At 41.1% G+C, this 25,431-nt stretch overlaps 1 protein-coding gene across 3 annotated transcripts in view; it reads right to left on the bottom strand.

Annotated features, from left to right (window-relative positions):
* Positions 1-25,431, bottom strand: part of KCNAB1 (potassium voltage-gated channel subfamily A regulatory beta subunit 1) — a 416,871-nt gene that overhangs the window by 92,645 nt on the left and 298,795 nt on the right. For all 3 annotated transcript variants that reach the window (XM_016942215.4, XM_016942216.4, XM_016942217.4), the window contains exon 2: positions 24,094-24,137. In XM_016942215.4, the coding sequence (XP_016797704.1) occupies positions 24,094-24,137 (44 nt within the window). The remainder of the gene's footprint in view (positions 1-24,093; positions 24,138-25,431) is intronic.

Genomic DNA, 25,431 nt, shown 5'->3' with positions numbered 1-25,431 from the left:
CTATTACCATATTGACCACACTATATTGTAACCGCATAGTTTATTTTTGGCTGTGACTTCCTCATTAGACTGCAACTGTCCTGAGATCAGGGACTAAGTTTAAGTTTAATTTAAATTTTAAATTTTAGCCATTGCACTGGAGCCTGGCACAGGGTAAGTGAGTAATAATTGCTTGTTCAATCAGTAAGCATTCTCACCCTTACTAAGAAAGTGTCTCTAACCAGAGAGCATTTGTGGAACGTTGGTTGTTTTCCTATCTTCAACAAGAGGTTTTTAACCACAACTGCGCATTTGAATATCCTGGGGGGATATAAATGGTATTGCTGACCTGATTCCTCACCAGACCCCAGTGAAATCAGAATTTCTGGGAGTGGAATCCTGGCATCAGTATTTTTAAAAGATCCTCAGATAACTCTAATTGCAGTCAGGGTTGAGAACCACAGTTTATATTCTTCTCATACTGGTAGCATCTCATCCTTTTCCTTTGTGTTTTGTTTTGGTTTTTGTTTCAGAGACAGAGTCTCGCTCTGTCGCCCAGGCCTGAGTGCAGTGGCACAATCTCGGCTCACTGCAACTTCCGCCTCCCAGGTTCAAGCAATTCTCCTGCTTTAGCCTCCTGAGTAGCTGGGATTACAGGCGCGTGCCACCGTGCCAAGCCAATTTTTGTATTTTTATTAGAGACGAGGTTTCACCATGTTGGCCATGTTGGTCTTGAACTACTGACCCTGTGATCCGCCCACCTCAGCCTCCCAAAGTGGTGGTATTACAGGCGTGAGCCACAGCATCCAGCCCATCCTTTTCTTTACACCCTGACTTGCCTTTCTTCTTCTTTTACTCAATTGCTGCCATCTCTATTTTCCAGAGGTTAAATGACATGCCCAAAGTTTAAATAACTAGTAAGTGGTGGAGTAAAAGCTGGGATTTAAATCCAGCAGACATGCTCCTGCACCCTGGCAATCACGGGATGGTGTAGAGAGGGCATTGTTATTTCAATAAGAGAGGCAAGTTACATAGTTACCTTAACCTTCTTTAACAAAACAAACAGAACCAAATTCTTAGAAATCTGGCCTGAGGGGAAGGCCCATGATGGCGCTGGGATGTAAAGACAGGTAATGGAGGTGAAGAATTGGCTTCTTGCCCTTGGCACTCTCTACCAATTGAAGGGCATGGAATAAAGATACCCTCTTGCTGGTGAGGCCTAGAATGAAAGGCTAAGTAAGTAAGGGGACATCAGGAGGCCTGGGCTGGAGTTCTGACTCCACCACTCACTAGCAAGATGGGATGGTAATGGTAATAATCATAACTAGTTCACAGGATTTTTGGGAGAATGCAGTGAAATTTCCTAAGTGCTTACCAGCCTCCATCATAGCTCAAGCATTAATTCCCAATCTCAGATCAATAGGTCTTACTCTTCAGGGTGCATTAGAATCCCCCAGGACCCCCACACAGATTCTTATTCTGCAGATATGAGCTGCAGCTGGGGCATCTGTATGTTTATCAAGCATCCCATGTGATTTGGAGGCAAAACAATGCTCTGAGCAACCCTACTGTGGCCACTAAGATAAACTACATGAAGACCTGTGTCTGGGTGCTTGGACGTGTTCTTTTTCAAATGACGCACACAAAGCATTCTTCCTTGTTCTGGCTCGCATCTGTCAGTATTTTCCACAGAGCCTGGCCCTTATTTTTGGATCCAAGCTGCAGCCTGGTCTTTCATTTTTGGCTTCTAGCCTGTTGCTAATGAGCATCTGGCCAGAGTTGACAAATGTGATAGCAACTTAGCCTTTTCTTTTTTACTTTCATTACTTTTTCTTTCAAGTACCAGTAATGCCACCCAGGTCCTCAAGGGGGCTGAGGGGTGGGATGCTTTCACACCTGCCTTTTACAAAAGAGCTTGAAATACCAATAAAAGTAGGTAAGGAAGTGGTAAAGGCCAGGAGAAATAAAGGTGGGCCTCCTCAGGCAGGTGAAGTGCAAGCAGCATCTCCATTTACAAGTAAAGAATAGTGTGTGTGTGTGTGTGTGTGTGTGTGTGTGTGTAAGGACTAAATATTACTTAGAACCCTCTCCACTATTTAAAGTTTCTGTGTCAGCACTTACTAAAATAGGAAACTATGGCCAAATGAGAAAGACATCCTCAGCCTCCACCATGTAGATCCATTGTGCTTTCCTAGCTCCTTCGGTGCTAGGTGCTTTACATACATCAGCTCTAATCCCTATCACAACTACAGGGTCTGAATGATTCCATCTATTTTCCTCACCTGAGGAAATGATAAGAAAGTGACAGTGAGTGGTAAGAAGTGACTTGCCACAGCTGCTTAGTGGACACTCCACAGCCCCATGCTGATTCCTGGTGATGATGCTCCTTTACCTCCCCACAGCCCCTATGCTCTACTCCAGCCAAATGGTATGGCCCAGGTTTGCTCTAAATGCTTGTAACAACATCCTGCTTTACAATCTGCCCATGTTCTTCCCTCTGCTGAATGCCTTCCCCACTAACCTTCCTTCCTTATGATAAGCTTCGTGTTCCCATTGTTTAGCGGAACAACACACACTGGGGCCTGTTGAGGGGGCGGCGGTGAGAGGGAGAGTATCAGGATAAATAGCTAATGCATGTGGTGCTTAATACCTAAGTGATGAGTTGATAGATGCAGCAAACCACCATGGCTCACGTTTACCTATGTAACAAACCTGCACGTCCTGCACATGTATCCCGGAACTAAAAATGAAATTTTTTAAAAAAGCTTTGCACCTATCTCTGCCCCCAAACTGGCTGTCTAGATGAAGAACTCCATATGTTTGCCTTCACTCTTCTGGGCCACCTCCCTGCTCTCAAATTCTCTCAGTCCCACCTGAGATCAGGATTTATCTCAGGTTTTTTGTCATCTGAGGAGCAGTGTCTCCAACCTCATGCACAGAGCCATCCTTGACTTTTAGCCCTCAAACCCTTTTAAGAATTCTGGATCAGGGCAGAGAGCTGGGCAACAATGAGATGTGATTGCTGTTGAAGGGATCCTAGGGCAGGCTGTCTGCAGCTGGGAGGGCAGAGGCAGAGGGTAGCCCAGTCTTTCATTAGGAAAGGCTGGGATGGGGATGGCTGGCTGAGCCTCCCAGAAAAACCTGTGGGGAGTTGGAGGCTGACCTTCTAATGCCTGTGCATAGCTTGAGGTTTTGAGGGTTAAACGTCTGGGATTGATTAAAGTTCCTCATGATGCTTATAGAGATGTACAGGTATTTGATATTTTCTTTCTTTCTTAGATTTAAGGTTTATGTATTTCAGTGCCAAGGAATACTGTTAGCTCCATTTTGTTTTAAGATTTGTTTCAGGGCAAATCTGTCTGGAACCATTTTGTTCTGTTTCTCCATTAATCTGATTGGTACAGTTTAAAGACAAGGGAATGACATTGGAAATAGGATGAACGGTGGGGATGTGAAGTTTAGAAGAGGCAGTTTTGTGTTATAAAGCAGACTGCAAGGATTGACATTGCTCTCTAGAGGCTGTGTGGGCAAAACAGGAATGAAATTTCAGTGCACTAAATCTACCCCTAGAAACAATGACCTACTCTCCATACTTGGATCTTAGAATTCATGATATGTAGTAACTTAAATTAATGGCTTAATTTCCTTAAATTTCCTGATGTAGGCATGACACCCCCAAACTGATTAAGTTAGCATCTTGAGCCTGATAGGGAAATTTAAAATAAAATAAAGCCAAAAAGTCTTTAGATACATGTTTTCTTCTCTGCGTGTTTTAGTTTTTTGGCCCACATTATTTAAATAAATATTATTACTTTTATAATCAGAAGCAAAATTTATTTAAAAAATATTCTTGTTACTAGAAAATCCATTCATGAGCAAGAGTTTCTACAAGTCACAGCCCTTCCTACATTTTAAAGATGAAAAGGAGGCAGTGTTTACATTTTCTTAATATTTTGTCCTAAATGTCTTGGTCAAAATTCCTCATATTTTCTCCTGCTGACATTTAAATGTTTAAAATTATTTCTTACAATAAAGTTTCCAGGGCCTTTAAAACAATCTGCATTGTTATGCCCTAGTAATTTTGCTTTTTGAAGAACTCCTGTAGTAAATGTATCCAGTAGTTAATGTAGATAAAAAACACAGTGTTAGAATAAAATTAGACACCTTCCATGTGACACTAGGACTAAATGGCAATTTCTGATTTTTAAAACAAATTTAAATATTTTCAATATCTTCTTCTAAAATAGGAACTATTATTAAGATTGAAAATTCTTTTTTTTCCCACAAATTATTTGCATAGTGTCTGGAATATAGTATGTGTTCAAATATACATTTTTATTTCTTTTTTATTTATCTTTTGGTTTTCCACAGTAAGTTACTATGAAAAGAAGTCTGGAAAAATGCTACCGTCAAGAAGTTTGAAAGTCAATGTGACCTCTTTTATGCTTTCTTTTGTCTGTGAAAAGCTAATGTCAAATCTTTATCTTTGTGCAGGGATATATTTTTTGATGGTTCAGTGAATTGTTCTCTCCTAAACAGTAATAATTTCGAGTAACTCTTGTTCTATCTGTACATAAAAAACACAGTGTGTGCTTATAGAGCTGTCAGAATCTGCGAGGAAATAAATTTTAATTCCATGGCAAGGCAAATAAACTCTCTTAGTGAAAACAAGATAATACGTTGTAAAAAAAGAATGAAAAATATATTGCAACAGTCCTTTCAAATTCTTCCTCTTGAGGTATATATGAACTTCATGATATTTAGAGTATTGAATATCATTAATAAAAACTCAAAGAGGAATATAAAATGATTCATGTACTTTTTGACTAAGAATTTTTTAAAATACAGAAAAATTAAAACTGAGAGAATATATAAGGGATAATTTAACAAAAACCCAAAGATTTTAAAAGTTCCCAACCATATTACACTCAAATTTACCCAGTTTTCATGTTTCCCTGTAGATTTACAGATTTACATATAAGGATTAGCTTATTTCGTCTGTGTCTGATAGATACCAATTGTTAATGATTTCGGCTTAAAAAAATCTGTAATGTCCTTTTCCTAAAGAAAATTTATAGCTGTATCAAGTGGACAGGATATTTTTGCATCACCCATAGGACTATGCATAGATTCTCTTTTTATGCACTGACTCTTAGTCTATTTCTATTTCTTCCCTTTGCAGTAATTATATGCAATTTAACATGTTAAAGAAGAAAATGGAGCAATAGTAAATCATAAAACAATGTTGGTACATCTTCAATCTTGGGAGATTGCACTTAGTCCAAATTCTACAGAGTCATTCTCCTTTGAAATGATAGACTATAAATTAATTATGGTTCAGGAGAAGCAAAGAACAGCTCCTGGCAGCCTGGCCTGAAGACAAGTTTCCATTGTAAGAATGCTGGTATTCCCAGCCATGCTTTGGCATAGAGGTGATGATGTTATAACCATAGTCCCAATTGTACAGGAATGAAATGACATTTCCTAACAAGCTGTATGCAAAGTTATCCAGAAATTTAGGTAACTAGAGACATCAAAAAATATAAATATTTTTATCTCAACAGTATTTTGGATTGTTCTCAAATACACAAGGCAAGCCTTCTTGAGACAGTTTCGAGATTAACAACATCTCAGGATGAACTCTGTATCCCCAGAGACTATATAAAACCTGGCATAGAGGATGTGCTTATGAAATGTTATATGAATGATTGAATTCAAGAACCAGCAGAGGAGAAGTGATGAGCAGAGAAGTAATGTCCAATGTATTCATGTATTGCCTGCAGTTGCTTTTTTCTTAATTAATTCATTGCTTGGAAATAAGTTAATCTAAATGAATCCATTCCTGGCCTTTATGTAAGTTTGTGGTCTGGGTACTCACCAGCCACCACACCTGAATAGACAATGGGAGAACATTTTGGAGGGTGGCTGGGAGGTCAGCATCGATCCAGGGAGTTATGATGGTAGAATAAAGCTTGCATTTGCCATCTTAAAGCACTGATGGCATCCATTTCTCTTCCTGCTGGCACCAGGGGCCCTGGCTGTGGGAAATGAGGGAAATGTTCCCAGAGGGCACTCCTGGAGAGCAAAGATCTCGTCTGGTGATGCTCCATTTTTCATTATTTTGTGATTGGCCCAAACCTCAGGACTGCTTACGATAAGAGGGTAGAACTTTCTGTTAACTCGGAAAGAGTATACATCTGTGGTGAAGACTGTGCTATCAAAAGACCTGTGTGCACACTTCGTGATAGTGTCAAAGTCAGATGGAGATTTTAAGGTCCGCTTGGCAAGGACAGGGCTGTCTGTCTTGTTCATCACTGTCTCTCCAATATCAAAACAGAGTCCAGCTTTGCAGATTAACTATCTCCCAGGCTAAGTAACACATTCTGAAATTATTTATTTTATTTTCCAACAATTCTGAAAGGTAAGTTTTTCATCTTCCTTCCAACACGCCTGAGATTGATTATGCCCATGCATAATTAGTTCATTTTGAGACTTGTTTATCTCTAAAATGGATAATGATACCTACTCACGGTATTGTGAGAACCAAAAAAAAAAAAAAATCACAATGATGCAAATTAACACTTTTTTTTTTGAGAATTTACATTGTTCCAAGCACAGTGCTATACCCTTTATAGACATTATCTTGTTTAAAACCCACGACCAATCTGTGATTTGTGTTTATTTGCTGGTAAGTGGCTGAGCCAGGATGAGTCCAGGTAGTCTGATGACATAGTCTATCCTGGTTTTTTTTTGTTTTTTGTTTTTTTTGAGATAGAGTCTTGCTCTGTCACCCAGACTGGAGTGCAATGGCACAACCTCGGCTCACTGCAACCTCCGCCTCCCGGGTTCAAGCGATTCTCCTGCCTCAGCCTCCTGAGTAGCTGGAACTATAGGCACATGCCACCACGCCCAGCTAATTTTTGCACTTCTAGTAGAGGCGGGGTTTCACCTTGTTGGTCAGGCTGGTCTTGAATTCCTGACATCGCAATCGGCCCGCCTCGTCCTCCCAAAGTGCTGGGATTACAGGTGTGAGCCACCACGCCCGGTCAGCCTACACTGTCAATGATTTCAATAGTATATGTCAGTGTCTAGAGTAGTACTAGACAATAGTACTAGACAAATAGTACTAGTACAAGCATACAACAGGTGCTCACTAAATGCTACTTTCCTTATTATCTCCAAAGAGATAATATATGAAGTAGCAGAAGTTCCACAAGAACATAAATGACTTTTTCAGAACTCACAGTGAAAGCCACAGTCGACATTGGAATGTATCAATTCTAACCACATACCTGTCTTAACAAAGCTTAGAAAAATGTATTATTTATTATGGATTATTCTGAAGTGACACATGAAGAATGATGAATAGACTAAAACATTCAAACATTATTCAAAATTCTGAATTTTAACTTGGGATGAAATCTAAGTGAAAAACAAATACCTCACCTGCCCCTTGCTTCTTGCATTGGTCATCAAAAGTGGCATCTGCCCTGCTCTCTGGCTGTGCTTGCTGCAGCTGCCTGGGAAGAAAAATGTTCCCAGGTACTCAAAGCCTCCAGTGGACTCAGTCATTGGATGAGCAAGTAACTTAGGTGGGGAGCCAGGCCACCTTTCAGCTGCACAGGAAGCCAGAATTTGGAGCTCCTTATCCAGGCCAGTGATCTTCAACTGTGGCCCAATTAAGAGGACCACCTAGGAAGCTGATGTATTGCTCCAAAGCAATAGATTCTGGTTTGATTGGTCTGAGGAAACGCCCAGGCACAGGTATGTTTTAAAAGCTCCCCCTGTGACTGTAATGGCAGCCGAGATGACAACTTGTCTAAGCAGTGGGTTGGGATGTTGTAGGAATGAACTCTATGAGGTCCCAATACAGTGAGAAGCCTTGGAGTGACAGGAAGAGAGACAATAAATACTGGTCCTAGAGGATGAAGAACAATTTGGAAGGTTGAAGGTGGCCTTGACCCCAAAATGGAGATTGTAATACCTTGCAGGGTCTTTTGCCCTGACCAAATAAAGAATTACAGACTATTCCTTCAAGATTCTCTTTGGTGCTTTGCCCTTCATTTTATTAGTACTATTAACCTTCTGCAAAAATCCCAGTGGCAGCAAATGACTGTAGCAAAAGAAGCTTAGCAGAATTTTTTAAAATGTGAAATAAAAAAAAATAATATCAGCAGTCTCGTTTTCTGGGACAAGATTACAAGGGCCACCAGTCCTGCTAGAGTAAGGGGCAAGTGGGATGCATCACTTTGATGGGGTCAGAGTGGAATTTCTCCCACTGGTGCCATGCAGAATGATTAATTTATTATGGCAATCTAAAAGCTTAACTGAATGCTACCCTGAGATGGGGTACTAAATCTTTATATTGTTCCTACATATTTTATTAACTGTAGATGACTCTTGATTTTCCACTGACATGTTATGCCTGTGACACCCAGATTCAAATAGAAATAGAAAGTGCATTCCAAAGACAAACAAAAATACAATTAGATTTTCGATTTCACAGTTCCCTTCTCTTAGCAGAGGTAACTGAAAATCCACTGTTTTCATGTGGTTCCAATGGGTCAATTGGAAGAGCAACACAGCAGCCACTAATCCCCCTGAATAAAAGACCAATCCTTCTTAAATTTACACTGGTTATAGAAATTACATGCATTTAGGACACTGTGGATATCACAAACTTTCAAGTATAAACTTCAATTTTAAAAAAAATATGCAAGACAGACATTGATATAAAACCCAAAACTATAAAAACCCTAGAAGAAAATCTAGGCAATACCATTCACGACATGGCACAGGCAAAGAATTCATGACAAAAACATCAAAAGCAATTCCAACAAAAACAAAAATTGACAAATGGAAATAAACTAGAGAGCTGCACAGCAAAAGAAACTATCATCAGATTGAACAGACAACCTACAGAACGGGAGAAAATTTTTGCAATCTATCCATTTGACAAAGGTCTAATATCCAGAGTCTACAAGCAATTTAAACAAATTTACAAGAAGAAACAATAAACAACCCCATTAAAAAGTGGGCAAAGGACATGAACAGACACTTCTCCAAAGAAGACATTTATGCAGCCTACAAACATATGACAAAAAGCTCAACAACACTGATCATTAGAGAAATGCAAATCAAAGCACAATGAGATACCATTTCATGCCAGTTAGAATGACCATTATTAAAAAGTCAAGAAACAACAGATGCTGGTGAGGCTGCAGAGAAATCAGAACACTTTTACACTGTTGGTGGGAATGCAAATTAGTTCAACCATTGAGGAAGACAGTGTGGTGATTCCTCAAAGACCTAGATCCAGAAATACCATTTGACCCAGCAATCCCATTACTGGGTATATACCCAAAGGAATATAAATTATTCTTTTATAAACATACATGCACATATATGTTCATTGCAGCACTATTCACAATAGCAAAGACACAGAGTCAACCCAAATGCCCATCAACGATAGATTGGATAAAGAAAATTTGGTATATATATAACATGGAATACTATGCAGCCATAAAAAGGAATGAGATGTCCTTTGCTGGTGCATGGGTGGAGCTGGAAGCCATCATCCTTGGCAAACTAATGCAGGAACAGAAAACCAAACACCACATGTTCTCACTCATAAGTAGGTGTTGAACAATGAGAATACATGAATACAGGGAGGGTAACAACACACACTGGGGCCTGTTGGGGGTGGGCAGGGGTAGGGAGAGCATCAGGAAAAATAGCTAATGCATGCGGGGCTTAATACTTAGATGATGAGTTGACAGGTGCAGCAAACCACCAGGACAGGCATGTACCTATGTAACAAACTTGCACATCCTGCACATGTACCCTGGAACTAAAATAAAATAAAAAGATAGACATAGACTTTTAGATGGAGCAGAAGAAAATGTTGATGGGGTAAAAATACAACAAGATAGCAATGCTGCCATGAAAAATAGAACTGAACATGCACACAACAGAACCTGGGTGAAGGTATGCCTTATTTAATTCCAAATATATCTATATATGTAAGATCTGGTCATTAATCTCCACGAGCTAGAATCTCACTCTTGCAGATTTTGTACATTCTCCCCACATACTCTGACTTCAAACTCTTTCCCTTCTCTTCTGTCTAATGTCTGTCTTCAATTCCTTCCTTATCCAGGAGGGTCAGGGTGGCTAGATGATGTGGTTCACCATTTAGAAGGTTCTCTTGCTTTATTCTCAAGTCCATTGATTCACTGTCCTTTCATTGCACCTGCCTGACAAAAACCCACATCCTTATAAATCTGACTATCTGGCTGCTCATCACCTATAACCGAGGTGCTGAGCTGTGCTGGGGAAATTAACAAACTATAGAGACTGACACAGTGTGAATTCTTTGTCTCTAGTCCCTCATAGACCCTCAACAGTCCTCTGTTTTCTAGTCAGTTTTCTCCAATGTGTGCATTTCAAACCTGCCCCACTTTTCTCAACCTCAGGTCCTACGTCCTCTTCCTTTAACCTCAGCAGGTAACAGTGCCTCCTGCTTCACAAAGAAAATAAAGCAAGACAAACTATAACCCTCTCTACTTCTTGCCATATCTACTATCTGACCCATAGCAGACACAATTGGTGCCCTGCCCGTTTTCCCTGGGGCTTCTAGATGTTTGATGACTCTCTATGGTATGGAAACACCCCATCTCCCTCACTCTCAGGTAGGTGTGCATTCCACACTGGCTCGAGTCCCAGGGGAATTCCAGCTTCAGTTACCCACACTAGCACTGACTTGATTATATGTCCTTTATCACCTTCCCTTTCCAATCTCACATCTCAAAAAATCATCAAACTACCTGCCTTCAAATCCTCCTTTCAGAGCCTGCTTCAAAGAGAACATAAATTAAAACAGTACCATCTTCTCTTCCTTTCTTCCTGCCACTGTGGAAGGGTGTCCTTTCTATTCAATGCTTATTTTTCCACTTATCCTATGGATCCCAACTCCTTCTTCTTTCTCAGGGACTCCACCCCACTAGTTATCACCTCTCATTACTGTCTTTTCTTTGCCTTGAATTCTAGTTTGTTTATTTCATATTAATTTTACATTTCAACTTTGATTTCCTTTTCTTCTTTGATTTGTCTGTTTGCCCATTTGTTTATTTTCTATTTATCTTTGACCTTTTCCTTACAGAAAATATCTAGGAACTAGCATTTTTTTTTCCTCACCCAATCTCAGAAACTTTGTAGTTTACTATGATGACACCTATATTAGAGATCTTTTTCTGATATGTTATTTTATGCTTTTAAATGTATTTCCTTTTGTATTTTCTCTACCTGCTTTTGCCAATTTGGTCAAGCCTCGTTTACCTTACTGCCCTGATATACCTTCTGTATGGGCTGTCTGTATATGCTGACAGTATGATGAGCTTGGCTTACAGTGAGTGGGCAATTGATGTATTGCTACATTTAATCTTCCGTAAAAGTGAGAATACTCAAGTCGTTGAGCTTGTCTTCCCACCTCTATTCTCAACCCTCACCACCTTGCCATCTGCACTGTGACCATGGTGAGCTGACTAAAATGTATCTGGCCAAGTGACTCCTGGAGTTAAATGTTTTCATGACTCCCAATCACACAACAGATAAACACCAAGCTTTGTGACATGGCTTCAGTGCTTTTCATAATCTTTCTGAGTCATCTGTTATCATTTTTCTCTCCCACATGGCTCCCTCTCCAGGCCATGCTAATTGAGGCTTCCAAGCTGCACCTCTTCCTGAAATGTATGTATTAATTCACTTAGAAAATATTTATTAAACCCCCAATGTTCCCCCAGAGCCATGCCAGATGGTAGTGTCAAAATGGCAAATGATAGTAATGGTCTCTTTTTCCTAGAACTCTCAATCCAGTGGTAAGACAGGCAAATACAAAAATAAATACAACCACGGGGCAACATATTGATAAGAGGGATCGTGATGGGAACTTGTAGGAAGCCTCTAGCCCAGACTTGAATGTTCAGGAAAGCAACAATCAAGCCAAAACCCAAGTGAGGAGTAAATAGAAAATTTAACAAGATATGCCTGTGGCTTTCTTTCCCTTGTCAAGCTGACAGATTGCTATTCATCCTTCAACATCAGGTGGCTTCCAGCAGCACTTTCCCCTACTCCCCCAAAAGAGGTGGTCACTTCCTCCCCTGGGCCATTTCTATGTCTTGTACCTCTATCTCTCTGCCTCTCTACTTCTATCACATTCTTGTTTAATTGTTCTTTTCCTTGTGTTCTCCTTGACCTGGCTCCTTCCCAATCTATCCTTTACTACTCTTCCTCCAGGAAGCCTTCCATGACCTCCCTTAACCCTAGCTTAGGCAGCCCTTGTACATGTTTCCATGACGCTTTATATTTCCTTCAGAGTATTGACTGTGTGGTCCTGCATTCTTTCATGCGTCATTCCATAAATGAGTGTATATTGAGAACCTTTTTCTCTGTTCTAGTCATGTGTTCTGAACTGACAATCCAGCAGGAAATAAGTCAGGCTAAAAAATTAATCACCATCAAACGCAAGTAAAAAATGCAGGGTGTCCTTTAGGGGCATATAGCCCAAGGATCTGATTCATCCTGAGAACCACGTCTCCTCCACTCCCTAGATAGGCTCTGTGAGGGCAGGCATCTGTGTGTCGTTTCTCCCTGTTTCCCCAGCACAGCGTCTACTGCATCTTTGTGAAATCCATGAACACATGAAAAAATGACAGAAAAAGTGCCTGGCCGTGCTTTACAGGGATGACCGAGTCAGTCGCAGTGTCTAAGAGTTCACAAACTGAGACGCAGGCAACATCCGAGGCAGCAAATCCATCAGCAGGGCCAGGACAGCCAACCAGTCCTCCCTGGAAGGCACTGAAAAGGAGGGGGACTGCTGTGCTCCTCTCTTTTGCCCTGAGAATGGTGGGGGTAGGTAACGAAGTCAGACAGAAGGTCACCTGTAGCAACATGTCTCAGGACCAGTCCTGTGTCCTCTATTCTTCAGAGAGCAGTTACAGACATTGCTGCCAAAAGAAACAGCTCAGCAAGGGCCAAAGGAAAGGCTATTGTCAAGCATAAGGTGGAGATATGGGAAGGGAGGCAAAGTAAGAGACTATGAAGAAAAATGAAGCTAATTCCAGGCACAGAACCAAATCAGGTCCTGTTTCCTTCTTTTCAGCTAAAGAAATCCCCATGGTTAGACCGTCAGCTCCAATTTAGCCATTGCTCATTACCTCATCACCCATTTCCTACAATTATGTGTTGGTAGCCTCTTTTTCCTCTAATTGTAATTAGTTGTCAGATATGAAATGAGTATTGATGGTATTTTCTGCTTCTCTCTCATGGAGGTCCTTCTTTGCATATTTTCATCATCCAGGTGTTAGGATGAAGCTTTTATTTGTAAATGAGCCTTAGGTCTCACTAATCCTTTGAGATTATTAAAAACATAGAAACGAGAGAGTATATCAAGAAGGCAAAGCTGTATATTTACCCTGCAATGGAAAATTTTGTCAATTAGGCAAATTGAATTGACTCACAAAACTCTGAGCATACCTCATGCCATAGAAAAAGCTGGGAGAATTTCAATTTTCAACTATGGCTACCAATGATATAGAAAGGGCTCAGATAAGCCAAATAAGTAGGGGAAGGCATCCCAGATCCAGGAATATGTTTTCTTCTTAACTATTCATGGTGGTCATCTGCTTATTACCTCAGCCACTATTTCTCCTCTTTAGGTAAGAGTCCTTTAATTTTCTTTTGAGAATGAATCACTTCCCTACTCCCAGAATGCAGTTTGGATGGATTTAAAGTACCCTTCCCCAGTGTCAGGGTGGGTCTTGAGAGACTGAAGTCTTTGATGATTGGCTCAGGGATGGATACATAAACCAACCAGAGCCAATGGGATGTGAGGCATGAAGCCTCTGCAGTCCTCTTGCCTATTTCAGGACAGCTTGAGAACAGAACCAACCTGCAGCTCACAGAATTCACAGTTTGATCCCCAGATAAACCCATATGGGTCCACTGTCCAGGTGAGCCTAGAAATTCTTTCATGTGGGCCTAGAAATTTGTGTTTTTGCTAGAGCTGACGTCTTGACTTGCTTTGAGCTGGGTTTTCTGTTGGCTTACTGTGGAAGGTTTCTGATTCATTCATACTCAATACGCCTGAAAAGAACTGAGACTTTATTTCTTCTTCATTCGGCTGAGGCCCTTAAGGCATTCCTATGAATGTCTGCACAGTCATCCTTGGTGCATTGGCCCCAGGAGGGTCATTCAGCCACGTACACTGCACTTTCAGAGACGACTGCCTGCAGCCCTGTGCTCTCCTCACCTGGGCATACCAGAGGCAGGCACAGACACAGCACAGCCCCACCCCACTGGCAGACAGGATTCAAATGATTTCTCTATTTTTTGCCTTACTGTTAGATAAGCTTAATTGCATTATTGATTGAAATTACAAAACTTTCATTTGGGTTTTTATGCTGCACAGAGTTTAGAAAAATAATCTTTATATAAATGTAGAATGCACAGGCAAACCCGAGGTAAACAACATGAATAGACTTGTACATACACAAGATGTGCCTTAGTCAGGCTGCTGCTTAGAGTACAGGAACTATGGGGACCTCGTGAAGCCTTTAGGGCAGTGTGCAAAGGAGGGAAAGGCAGGCACTGGGAGCTTCATTGATGGTATCCACACAAAAACCAAAATGCCTGCACTCAATTGCAGCCTTACCTTGAAATTTCTCATGGGGAAAGCACACCTGATCGTGGGCCAAGAGACATGGATTCCGGTCCCCATTCTGTCTGCGGAGCTTTCATAAGTCATTGTCTACCCTAACTCTGGAGATGGATGCCAGGAGTCATTCAGGTTCTGACATTTTCTAGTCCAAAGTAAAGACATTTTCACCAAGCTGCCAACCCAGAGTCATGCCGAACCTAACCATGACATCACCTGAGTACTGCCTGAATGTGAGAGACGCAAGGGGCCCTACACATTTGGTGCAGCCATTCTCATTTCAAGGAGGAAGCGGAAGTTTAGGACATGAAGAGATGTGGGTGACAGCAGTGGCTGTGTGTGCTTGGAGGCTGGAAGTAGATGGGCCAAAAGGGACGAGGCTGCTAGTGAAGCAGGGAGGGATAGAAAATGGGTGAGTCTGCTGTCTCTAACACTGGCCTTGAACAAGACATATCGCCTCTCCCTGACCCTGTTTTCTCACATTGGAGCTGGTGGCTGCAAGGACTAATTCTCCATCTCATGGCTGTGATGATGTTTAGTGAGATCGTCTTTATAAATGATGAATTTCAGCAAATTGCCCAGATCTGGGCCTAGAGAGGACCTTTTGTCCCCCATTACTAATGGTTTTGAAGCCATTTGTTTCATTTTTGAATCACAGGTTGGCAAATGAGGGCTACTTATCCCTTTGCGGCTGCATGGAGAGAGATAAGGTGTGTGTGTGCATGCATGCACATGGGTTGTTTGCATGCCCAGATTGTTGAATAAACCCCTCTGTGTACAGATCCTTCTATTTTCTCTCCTCGAGTTCTCCCCTAAGCCTCAACTCTGACAGCGTGTGAAATATTAGGTTGCCACACTCCTACCTAAGCTATATCGTCACTCCTAATAGACTCCTGGGAGCAGAGGCAAAGCCATGTGGCCAGCAGTCCCTGCTGATTCAGAGGGCAACCACTTGTCAGCAATTCTTTCTTTCTTTCTTTTTGTCAGCAATTCTTAAGAAGGATTTTATCCATAAAAGTAGGAAACTAGGAAGAAATATTTTTAGACAATTTTGGAAAAATACAAAGGGCTGCTCATTTTTAATATGTATGCATCATGACATTTATTCAAGTTAGACTTTCCAGAAAGAGTGACATGCCTAAAACACTCTTGTATGTTTAATATTCATACACCATTTAAACTCTATGGGTATTTTGGAGTTAAGATAGTTCACTCTGTTTGTGTTATGCAGAAAAATTGGTAAACTCTTTCAGGGAAAGCTTGCATTTTAAAACTACCTCTCAAGTGTCCCAGGAGGCACTTCATAATATTTATTATTGCTGCTCTTATGTTGTTATAATAGGTGAGCTAGCTAGTTTATATCGGCCTAAACAACAAGAATGGGAATCATGAAGGGTGTCCATAAAAATAATACCATCCATGTTAAATATTTAATGTCGTGTTCTCCTAGTGTCAAAATATTTAGTGCAGTGAGAGCATCACTAAGGCAGAGGGAGATGAGCCAGGACTACATTCTGCACGTATGAATGCATTAAAAAGAAGCCCACACAGTTTATTCTTAAGATTCACTGCTTTTGCTCTAGAAAGTTCTCTTGGTTAGGGAGGGGCATAAGGCAAGACTGGCACCCAGATGGCAGGAGTCGAATGGCAGGGAAGCCAGCTCACCCCACCTGCCCTGAGGCCAGCCCTAAGCAGGGCAGATTCTCCTCTTTGGAGGCTTTCCAGTCCAGTTGGAAATGCCTCAGGCCAGCTCCCAGGCCTAGATCTGCGGGCGGCTGCTGCCACGTAGATAAGAATCATGGCTGCTGGCACTGGGTACACTAGATATCAGTTCACACATTTTTCTATCTTAATCCATCCAGATAAGACAATGTATTCCAACCCTGATACTGCCTCAGAACCGTCAGGGCAGCATTTGAAAAACACATGCATGTAGAGCTCCTTATTGAAAAGGTCTAGGTTGAGACGAGATTATCTGAATTTTAAATTAAACAGGTAACTCCAATGTGCAGCCAGAGTTGAGAAGAAACACCTTTTGAGAGACTCATATAAGTCCTCCAAGGTGTTAAGAAGTATTTTACTTTATGACTTTATTTCTTCAAGGACGAAGCATGAAGCAGCTGCCTAAAAGGACACATAACATTTCCTTGGAATCAGTTTGCATTCCCTAGGAATTAAAGCCTTGAGGATGTGCGAAACAGGGACCCAAAGGTATGGGGGTGTTCTTTCTCTCCTTCACTGCTTAGGTCCAGATCAAACCCTATCTGACAGGGCTGCCTAAATTGTCCTCTTGACCTGCGAACAGCCCAGGAAAGCTCCATTTGGATGACGGTATTTTACATTAGGTTTAATATGTGCTCAGCTGAAAAATGAGCAAGTGACCACATTACTCCTTACTTGGGTTTTCCATATCTTCGTACCTATATCACTTACAAATACTTAACTCTGGTTGGCCACATACACTTGCATGATGTTTTGAAAAAAAAATCAACAAAATCACTCCTCAGGGTTCTCCAGAGAAACAGAACCAATAGGGTGTGTGTGTGTGTGTGTGTGTGTGTGTGTGTGTGTATAGAGGAATTATAAGGAATTGGCTCATGTGATTATGGAGGCCAAGAAATCCCAAGATCTGCAGTTGGCAAGTTAGAGACTCAAAGGAGTTAATGGTATAGTTCTACTCCGAAAGCTGGCAGCCTTCAAGATCCAAGAAGGCTGATGTTTCAGTTTGAGTCTGAAGGCAAGAAAAGATCAATGTCCCAGTTTGAAATGGTCAGGCAGGAATTCCCTCTTATTCACAGGAGGGCAAGTATTTTTGTTTTATTCAGGCCTTCAACTGTTTGGGAAAGTGCTACCCACATTAGGGAGGGCAATCGGCTTTACTCAGTCTGTAAGTTCAAATGTTAATCTCATTCCAAAACACCCTCGTAGGTGCACCCAAAATAAAATTTGACTAAATATCTGGACATTCCATGGCTCAGTCAAGTTGACACATCAAATTAACCATGATGTGCCTTTTTTCTTGCAGACATCTTGCCTGCTGGGAAGAATGCCCATTCCAGCGTGAATGTTGGAAGGTAAAGTCAGCCCCTTTCAAGCACACACAGGTGAGCTGGACATTGTGGTGTGTTACCTCCCATGGAATGAATCAGACCGGCCTACTGCTCCTAATGTGAGACTTTTGGAGCAAGTCAGTGTGGGCAGATGCTCCTTTCTAACTGTAGAAGCAAGAGCCCTGATGAAACAGCTCTGGGTCTAAACCCAGCCTAGACCCCATGTCACCTGTGTATGTGGTAGGTTCCCCGGTCTCCAACGCTCTTTTAGGACAATCCCTGATGCTGGGCCTCTCTCTATCTCCACTCCCTACCCCACAATTCTGTCTCTTCATTGACATGCCACTGGAGGAAGTCAAAGAACTGGGCTGGGCCTCAGCAATTCATGATTTCTGACTTCAGCTGGATCCTTGCTATTATTCAGTGGACCTTTTGTCATTTCTTAGCAATTGATCATCTCTCCAGTCATTCACTCAAAAATATTTTGAATACCTGCTACTAGCCAGGTACTGTGATCTGCTAAAGTGCAATAGGAGTGTAGAAAAATAGGCAGTCCCTGCTCTCAGGGAGCATACACTCAGGCAGACACCATGAGCCAGATGTCCTAAACCTGTCCAAACACCTCAGTCCTCTGTGTTTCCAGGTGATCTCAATGACAATCATAGGGTCATCACTGTGAGAAGTTCCTGGGTCTGTATTTCCAGCCTAGAGATCTCCACAGAGTTCCCCTTGTTCTCTAGATATCTGAAGCTGGGAGGTCACAAGCTCTTTGGTCACCACTCCCCAACAGTGCTGTCTGCCCTCACAGCTCCCTCCTGTGTCTCCTGTCTCTGAGATTTCAGCTCATCCACCCCCATGCCCAATCCAGGAGTCTGGGCATCTTCCTGCACTCAGGAAGACTTCCTATTCTGTATCCAGAGATCACCAGCCCTATTCATTCTTTCTCCTAATCACCTCCTTCCTCTACATCTTTCATACCACTGTCTCATCATCAACTCCTAATTAATTTCCCTGCCTCCAGCCTCAACCCTGTTCCCTCTATTATAGCCTTCATGTTGCTTCTAATACCTTTGATCATGTCTTATTCCTGACCCAAGGTTTTCAATGGCTTATCACAAGCTTGAGCAAGGTTTTGATAACTGTTTTTGGCATAGGATGAATTTTTTTTCCAAAATGTAGTATGAAGCACTAAAAAGAAATGAACTATCAAACTATGAAAAGACATGGAAGAAACTTAAATGTATATTACTAAGTGAAAGAAGCCAATGTGAATAGGCTACATACTATATAATTCAACTATATGACATTCTGGAAAAGGCAAAACTATGCAGACAGTAAAAAGACAGTGATTTCCAGGAGTTAGAGGAGAGGGAGGGATGAATAGGCAAGACAGAGGATTTTTTAGAGCAGTGAAACTATTCTGTATGATACTATAATGGTAGATACAAGTCATTATACATTTGTCAAAACCCATAGAGTGTACAACACCAATAGTGAACCCTAATGTAAACTATGGACTTTGGTTGATAATGTTGTGGCACTGTAGGTTCATCAGAGGTAACAAATGTGCCACTCTGGTGAAGGATGCTGATAACGAGGGAGGTTATGCATGTGTAGGGATAGGGGTGTATGGGAACTCCTTGTGCTTTTTGCTCAGTTTTGTAGTGAACTTAAAACTGCATTAAAACATAGTCTATTTTTTTAAAATAATAATAATAATATGCAGAAAAAGTGGGCTGCTTTGATGGAAGCTGTGGCAGGTGGAAGGAAGAGAGTGGAGAGAGATGGAGCCTTTGCTCCTCCTTGTCCCTGAAGTGTTTGTTGAGACTTGGGGACCTTTGGATTTGAAGGAATTCCAGAGACATAGAGGACAAGAGCTAAATGGCTTAGCAAGGCAAACAAGGGTTCTTATAATCAAACCTAGCTTTCTTTCCAGGCTCATTTCTTGCTGTTCCCCAATACCTTGTACTCATAATATTCTATACATGTGACCCGTTTCCCCAAGTACCTCCCCTCGGTGGAGTCTCCCTCTGGAGTCGCCGTTGCTTGCATTGCTTCCTGTCTTAAACCTCTTGCCCTCCCTCTCCACTTGACTTCTCTCTTCAAGTGTCAAGCCAAGTGGCAACCCTTGTTCCCCCATCAAGCTATCCCAAATCCCCCAGGAGACCTTCCTCACGCTTCACTTGCCCTGTACTCTCCATTATGGCATCTGTCAGATACATTATCAGTTTGTTTTTTTGCAAGCCTAACTCCCACTGCACTATGATAAATTTGAGGGCAGGCTCCATGCTCTTGTCCTCGTATCTCCTGTAACCAATGTCTGGCTTCATAAATGTTTGCTTAAGATGAATAAATGAATGAGTGAATTAACGTAAATTCTACCATTTTTCTCTCGTAAGGCAGTTCCACCTCCTATCAGATCGGGGTGAGTTTGGTCACTCTGAGTTTATTCCTTTCCCATGAGTTTTTTGACTTCAAGTCTTGACAATAATGGGCAGTATATTTACAGAACAGGCAAGCCACAGCAACCCACAGGTAGGATTGGCCACATAATATTAATATTTTTTCCCATTTCTCTCCTTGGCAGGGCTGTGTTCTTTCGGATGTACCATCAGTTCACTCTCAAGTTACTTCACCTTTCTACTCCCATTTACACATTTGCTCTTAGTTCACCAAAAGGAAAATTATCAGGGCAAGGAATTTCCGGCTGCCCCTTCTCTGGTAGAGAAGAAAGTCAGAATTGTTAGCTTTAACTATCACTTTTAGAGTATTTCAAGAAAAGAATCTGTAGCTTTCTGATTTCCTGGCAGTTTTACTACTTAATTTCTAAGGCCTCAGTTGAACGTAGGTCGTGACTGAGCTGACATCCTAAGCCTACAGCAGTAAACCCAGCTCCATTTGGATTTGACAGCTGGGGTCTACAGAGCCTGACAAATTATCTAAGGCTGGTGCATTATTTCTTTCTATGAATTTCTTGTCTCCTCTGGCTTATAGAGGCAGTTCAAAAAAGTTCTGAAAGAGTGCTTATTCAAGTTGTCAAGCTTAGTTACCTGTTTTGAATGAAGCAAGTCAGCCCTATGAACTTCCTTGTTTCCTCTTATTTTTCATGCAGTGTTTTATTACAAGTGTTCAGGCTCTTGAAAAAACTTGAAGCTCAAATAGAACTTGCTGCTCCTGAATCAAGCCTGTTTCAAAGTTCACTAAAATGCCTGCACGTCATACACAGTCTGCAGTTTTAAAGAAAACAAAAATCAACAAAAACTGGAGACTGGCCTCTGGAGACTGGGATTGCATGGGCACCTGAATTTGTTATTGTCTTAAGGGCTTTCAGCTGAGTTTTCTGTGTACTTATTGAATAAACTATTTTCCACTGTAGACACAAGCTCGTAAATAGTTGGGCAATGCTTTTTCACTACATATATTTCTTACTTTACATTAATAGGTAGTTCCTTTCAATAATGAATACCGAATAGTTATTTACTGTAAAGATATACTTAAAAAAAAACTAAGGTCAGAGTGTCCCTGGTAATGAATCTCCAGGGTCTTTCAAATATGAGTAAATAGTAACAATATCAGAGCCATAAATTAAGCAAATGTCAAATTACCTTAGACTTATGGTGAACAAATACTGCCTTCACCTCCCAAGTCAGATTATTAGGAAGAATCAGAAAAACTCAGACATTGATGGCTTTCAGTATCTTTGAAATACCCCCTCACACATGCCAGCTCTGAGTCTCACACATCATCAGGACCCTCATGTTGTAGTTGCTGACCCACCCTGGTCACTCCCTCTCATTCTTTGAAAATTTTAGCTCACTTCTCACTGCCACTCTCCAATGTTAGTTTTGCTGTACTTTTTAGTGAGTTCAGTGACCCCAAAGATGATCTTCCCTGCACCTTCACCTCCAAGTTTCTTAACCTTCTCTCCTTCACTGATCTTGTCTTCGATACAATCTCCACCATTCTCTCCCAATGGACACACCATAGACTATGTCACTAACAATAACTGAACCCCTCTATAACCCCAATTTCAAATGTTTCCCTTTTCAACCACTTTCTATCCTTCCAACCACTGTCTCTAATGTTTTTGCTTCAACAATTCTTTAGTCCCTCTGGGATATATACTTTATTGATCCTATCCAGTTTTCACAGTCCCTCAGCTCCCTCATTTTAGCTCCTGGCTCATTTTCCTGACTCTGTCCTCATTTTCCTTTCTACTCAGTTTAAATGCCAACTCCACCATTAAAATAACTGCCCAAGACAAGCCCTCAGCATCTTTGCCCTCTTTTTATCATCTTATGTAAAAAAACAAAAACCCACCTGAACTTGCAAAGCTGAACATGTCTAGAAGAAAAACACATAACTATGGACATGGTCTCACTTCAAATTTAATCATACTGATCTTAAGCTGATCCTTAATGCTGTCTTGTCACTGTGTGGCCTAGCCCTGGTCAATTCACTCTTCTCTCCCGCATGTCTTCTTTCCAAACTTCTAACACTTCCTTCTCATCCTCACTAACAGCTGATGATTTTGCTTCTGATTCCCACTGAGAATATGAAAGCAATAGAAGAGAACTTTGACAAAATACCTCCCCCTCCACCACCCCATCAATAGCCCTACTAGCCTCAAAGCCCATGTACTCTGCTTCTTTCATGTACTGTCTCCTTGTGTGCTTCTCATGTCCTCAAGAAATCATTCCAGATATTCTTCTCTCTCCTTTTTCTGCATCATTTTTTCCTCTCAAAAGGATTTCCCCATAAGTGTATAAATATGTGGTCATTTCTTCCACGTGCAAAAGCAACCTCTCTGATCCCACTTGTCTGCTCAGTGCCACTCCATTTCTCTGCTTTTCTTTATAGCAATCATCATCCAAAAGAGTAGCCTTCAGCTTGTCTCTTTCCATTCTCCCAGGGGACCATTCCAATTATGCTTTAAACTCTACCATTCCACCCAAACAGACCTTGTAAAAGTCACTGATGACCTCCATGTTGCTGAATCCGATGGTCAATTCTTGGTCCCCATCTTGCTTGATGCATGAGCACCACTTGACGGGATTGGTCACTCCATCCTCCTCGAAATGCTCACCCGGATTCCAGGACTCCATTTTTTTTTCTGATTTTTCTCCTGCTGCGCTGGTTGCTTTATTTTCAGCTTTCTTTGGCTCCTCCTCACTTTCTCGATTTCTTAATGTTGGATTTCCTAGGTCTTAGACCATGTGCCTCTGTTTTCTATTCTGTCTATAAGCACACCCTTAGTGCTCTCATCCAGGATCCGGGCTTAAACAGCATCTACTTGCTGATGACTCGCAAGTTAATATATCTAGCTCTCCTTTCTAAATTGGAGTCATAAGTCTATTTGCATACTTGACAATTTTTATTGCAGGCCTAATCGATATCTCAAACTTAGTAGGTCCCAAATCAATCTCCTAATCTCCCTAAATTTCTCTCTCATTTTTCTACCTCATTTACTCGTACTTCATCCTGTCTGTTGCTCAGGCAAAAAATCCTTAGAGTCATCCTTGACTTTTTTCTGTCATCTTCCACATAGAACCCAACAGAAAATCTTTCAGGTTTTACCTTGAAAACATAGCCACAATCTGACCACTCCTCACTACTTCCTCAGTTACCATCCTGGTCTAGACTTAGGTGACAGAACAGCTCTGATTGGTGTTGAATGGCAGGAATGCCAAGGCTGCCTTTTCCTGGGCCTAAGGGATGTCTGGAGGCCTCAAGCCTCCCCAAGTCTCACAGTCAGATTCCACGACTTCAGATTCATCTTTATGCTGTTAGAATTGCCATCTCTATTTAATCCTCTTCAAATATTGACTGGGAGGAATAATACTTTTTATTTATTAATGCATATTAATGTACATGTGTTTATGTGTATCTCACCTTGCCCCCCCAAATATTTAAGGCAGATTATAAAAGTATATAAAATGCATAATAATAATATAGAAAAGTGAGGAAATTAGGCAAAGGGAAAACAAGGATAGATAGAAAAAATTCAGGTGAATTGAGGGAGTGGTGAACTGAACCTATAAAATGCATGCCATGCAGTCCTTCATGCTTGCTAAATGGGAGTGACGCATAAGTCCCTTTCTCTGAGGTGTGCTTTAGCATCAGGTTGCCTTATGCTCGACGGGCCCCTATAAGGAATCATGAACACGGTGGCTCCCTGGGAGAGGGTCATGATGGGAAGAGAAAGGCTCAAAGGAGAAGTGGGGCAATACTGGCCAGGAAGCCTCCTCCTCATCTGAGACCAGGTCCTGGCCTAGACCACAGTCACTCCCTGGTGCCCTCCCCAGTCTCCCACCTTCCAGCCCACCCCCAGGTCACACCCTCAGTACTTACCAAGACCCAAGCAAGAAACTCTGAGTCCTGATTTTCCAAGATTCCTATAATAAAAACAAAGCAACACTTGGTCATCATTTCCTCAGGTGGAACTGTACATGCATAAGTGGATATTGTATCTCCATTTTGGCAAGATTCTTGATGAGTCCTGATAGAGGCAGAGCCACAGATGCCGGCATATTGTCTTGAGACAAGTCTCCCTTGCATGGCCACTCAGGCACCAGGAAGCTCAAAATCTGTTCAGGCGCAGCACAGAAAATGTCCCTCACAGAACACAGCTTCTCAGTCTCATATTGTCTTCTTTATTAACTTGTTTACCCATTTACTGGCTTTCTCTCTCCTTCTAGAATTTGAGTTTCTTCAGGGTAAGCTTCTTTAACTTATTCACCAACCATTCATTCATTATTTGTCAACTGACCACTTCTCACTACTTCCTCAGTTACCATCCTGGTCTAGACTTAGGTCACAGAACAGTTCTGATTTGTGTTGAATGGCCTGACACACGGTAAGTAGAGCCTTAATAAATATTTTTGACTTATTGACTAACAAACTGACTTCTAAAACAGAATATTAGTTCTAATGGATGTGAATTATTAAAATAACAAATATAAAACTATCTTTTAGGTTATTTTAACTATATCCTATATTTAATATATTATAATATAATACATAGATATATATTTAACTATATTACATATATATGTGTGTGTGTGTATACATATATTTAATTCAAGATTACATAAAATTACCATGGGAACATCAGATATTTCTTTATTCCCAAAAGTTTAAGGAAAAGAAATATATTTTTGCTTTCTAAACAAGGATAGAACTAGGAGCTCTAGTATGCATTTGCCTATAAGTCTTTGTGGAAATCCAGACTCAACCCATTTTTGTCTTCTGACTAGCAGCTGTTAGAGGAAAAAAACAAATTCTCAGAGACAGGGTGCCTCATAGCATTAGTGTAAGGGTCCAAAGTGAGCAGGCAAAGCTGAAATAACTGTAACATTGTAGAAAAGTGCACCCTTATTCTCTGATAAAAGGCTTTCATAAAAATACAGTTTCCCTTCTTGCTCCCACACCAAAGGAAACAACACAAATAAAACTTCCAAATTGGTGGCACAGCTGAACTACCCCAAGTTCTCCCTTGATTTGTCATCAGTTTTGGTTTCTTTAGACTTAGCAATTAGTACTCCCATTTTTGCATCACATGTTTTTCTTCTGCTTATTAATGTTGTCTATAAAATGCCACCTAAGCAACACATTCAATTGCACAACATAATAAAAAATGCATAAAAATGCAAAGAGTTGAAAGACCCGGGCTTTTGACCCCTTGTCACA

The sequence above is a fragment of the Pan troglodytes genome, chromosome 2 (genome assembly GCF_028858775.2).
Source record: "Pan troglodytes isolate AG18354 chromosome 2, NHGRI_mPanTro3-v2.0_pri, whole genome shotgun sequence".
In the NCBI taxonomy this organism is placed as follows: domain Eukaryota; kingdom Metazoa; phylum Chordata; class Mammalia; order Primates; family Hominidae; genus Pan; species Pan troglodytes.
Note: the sequence above shows the minus strand (reverse complement) of the source record. Positions and strands in the feature narration are given on the sequence as shown.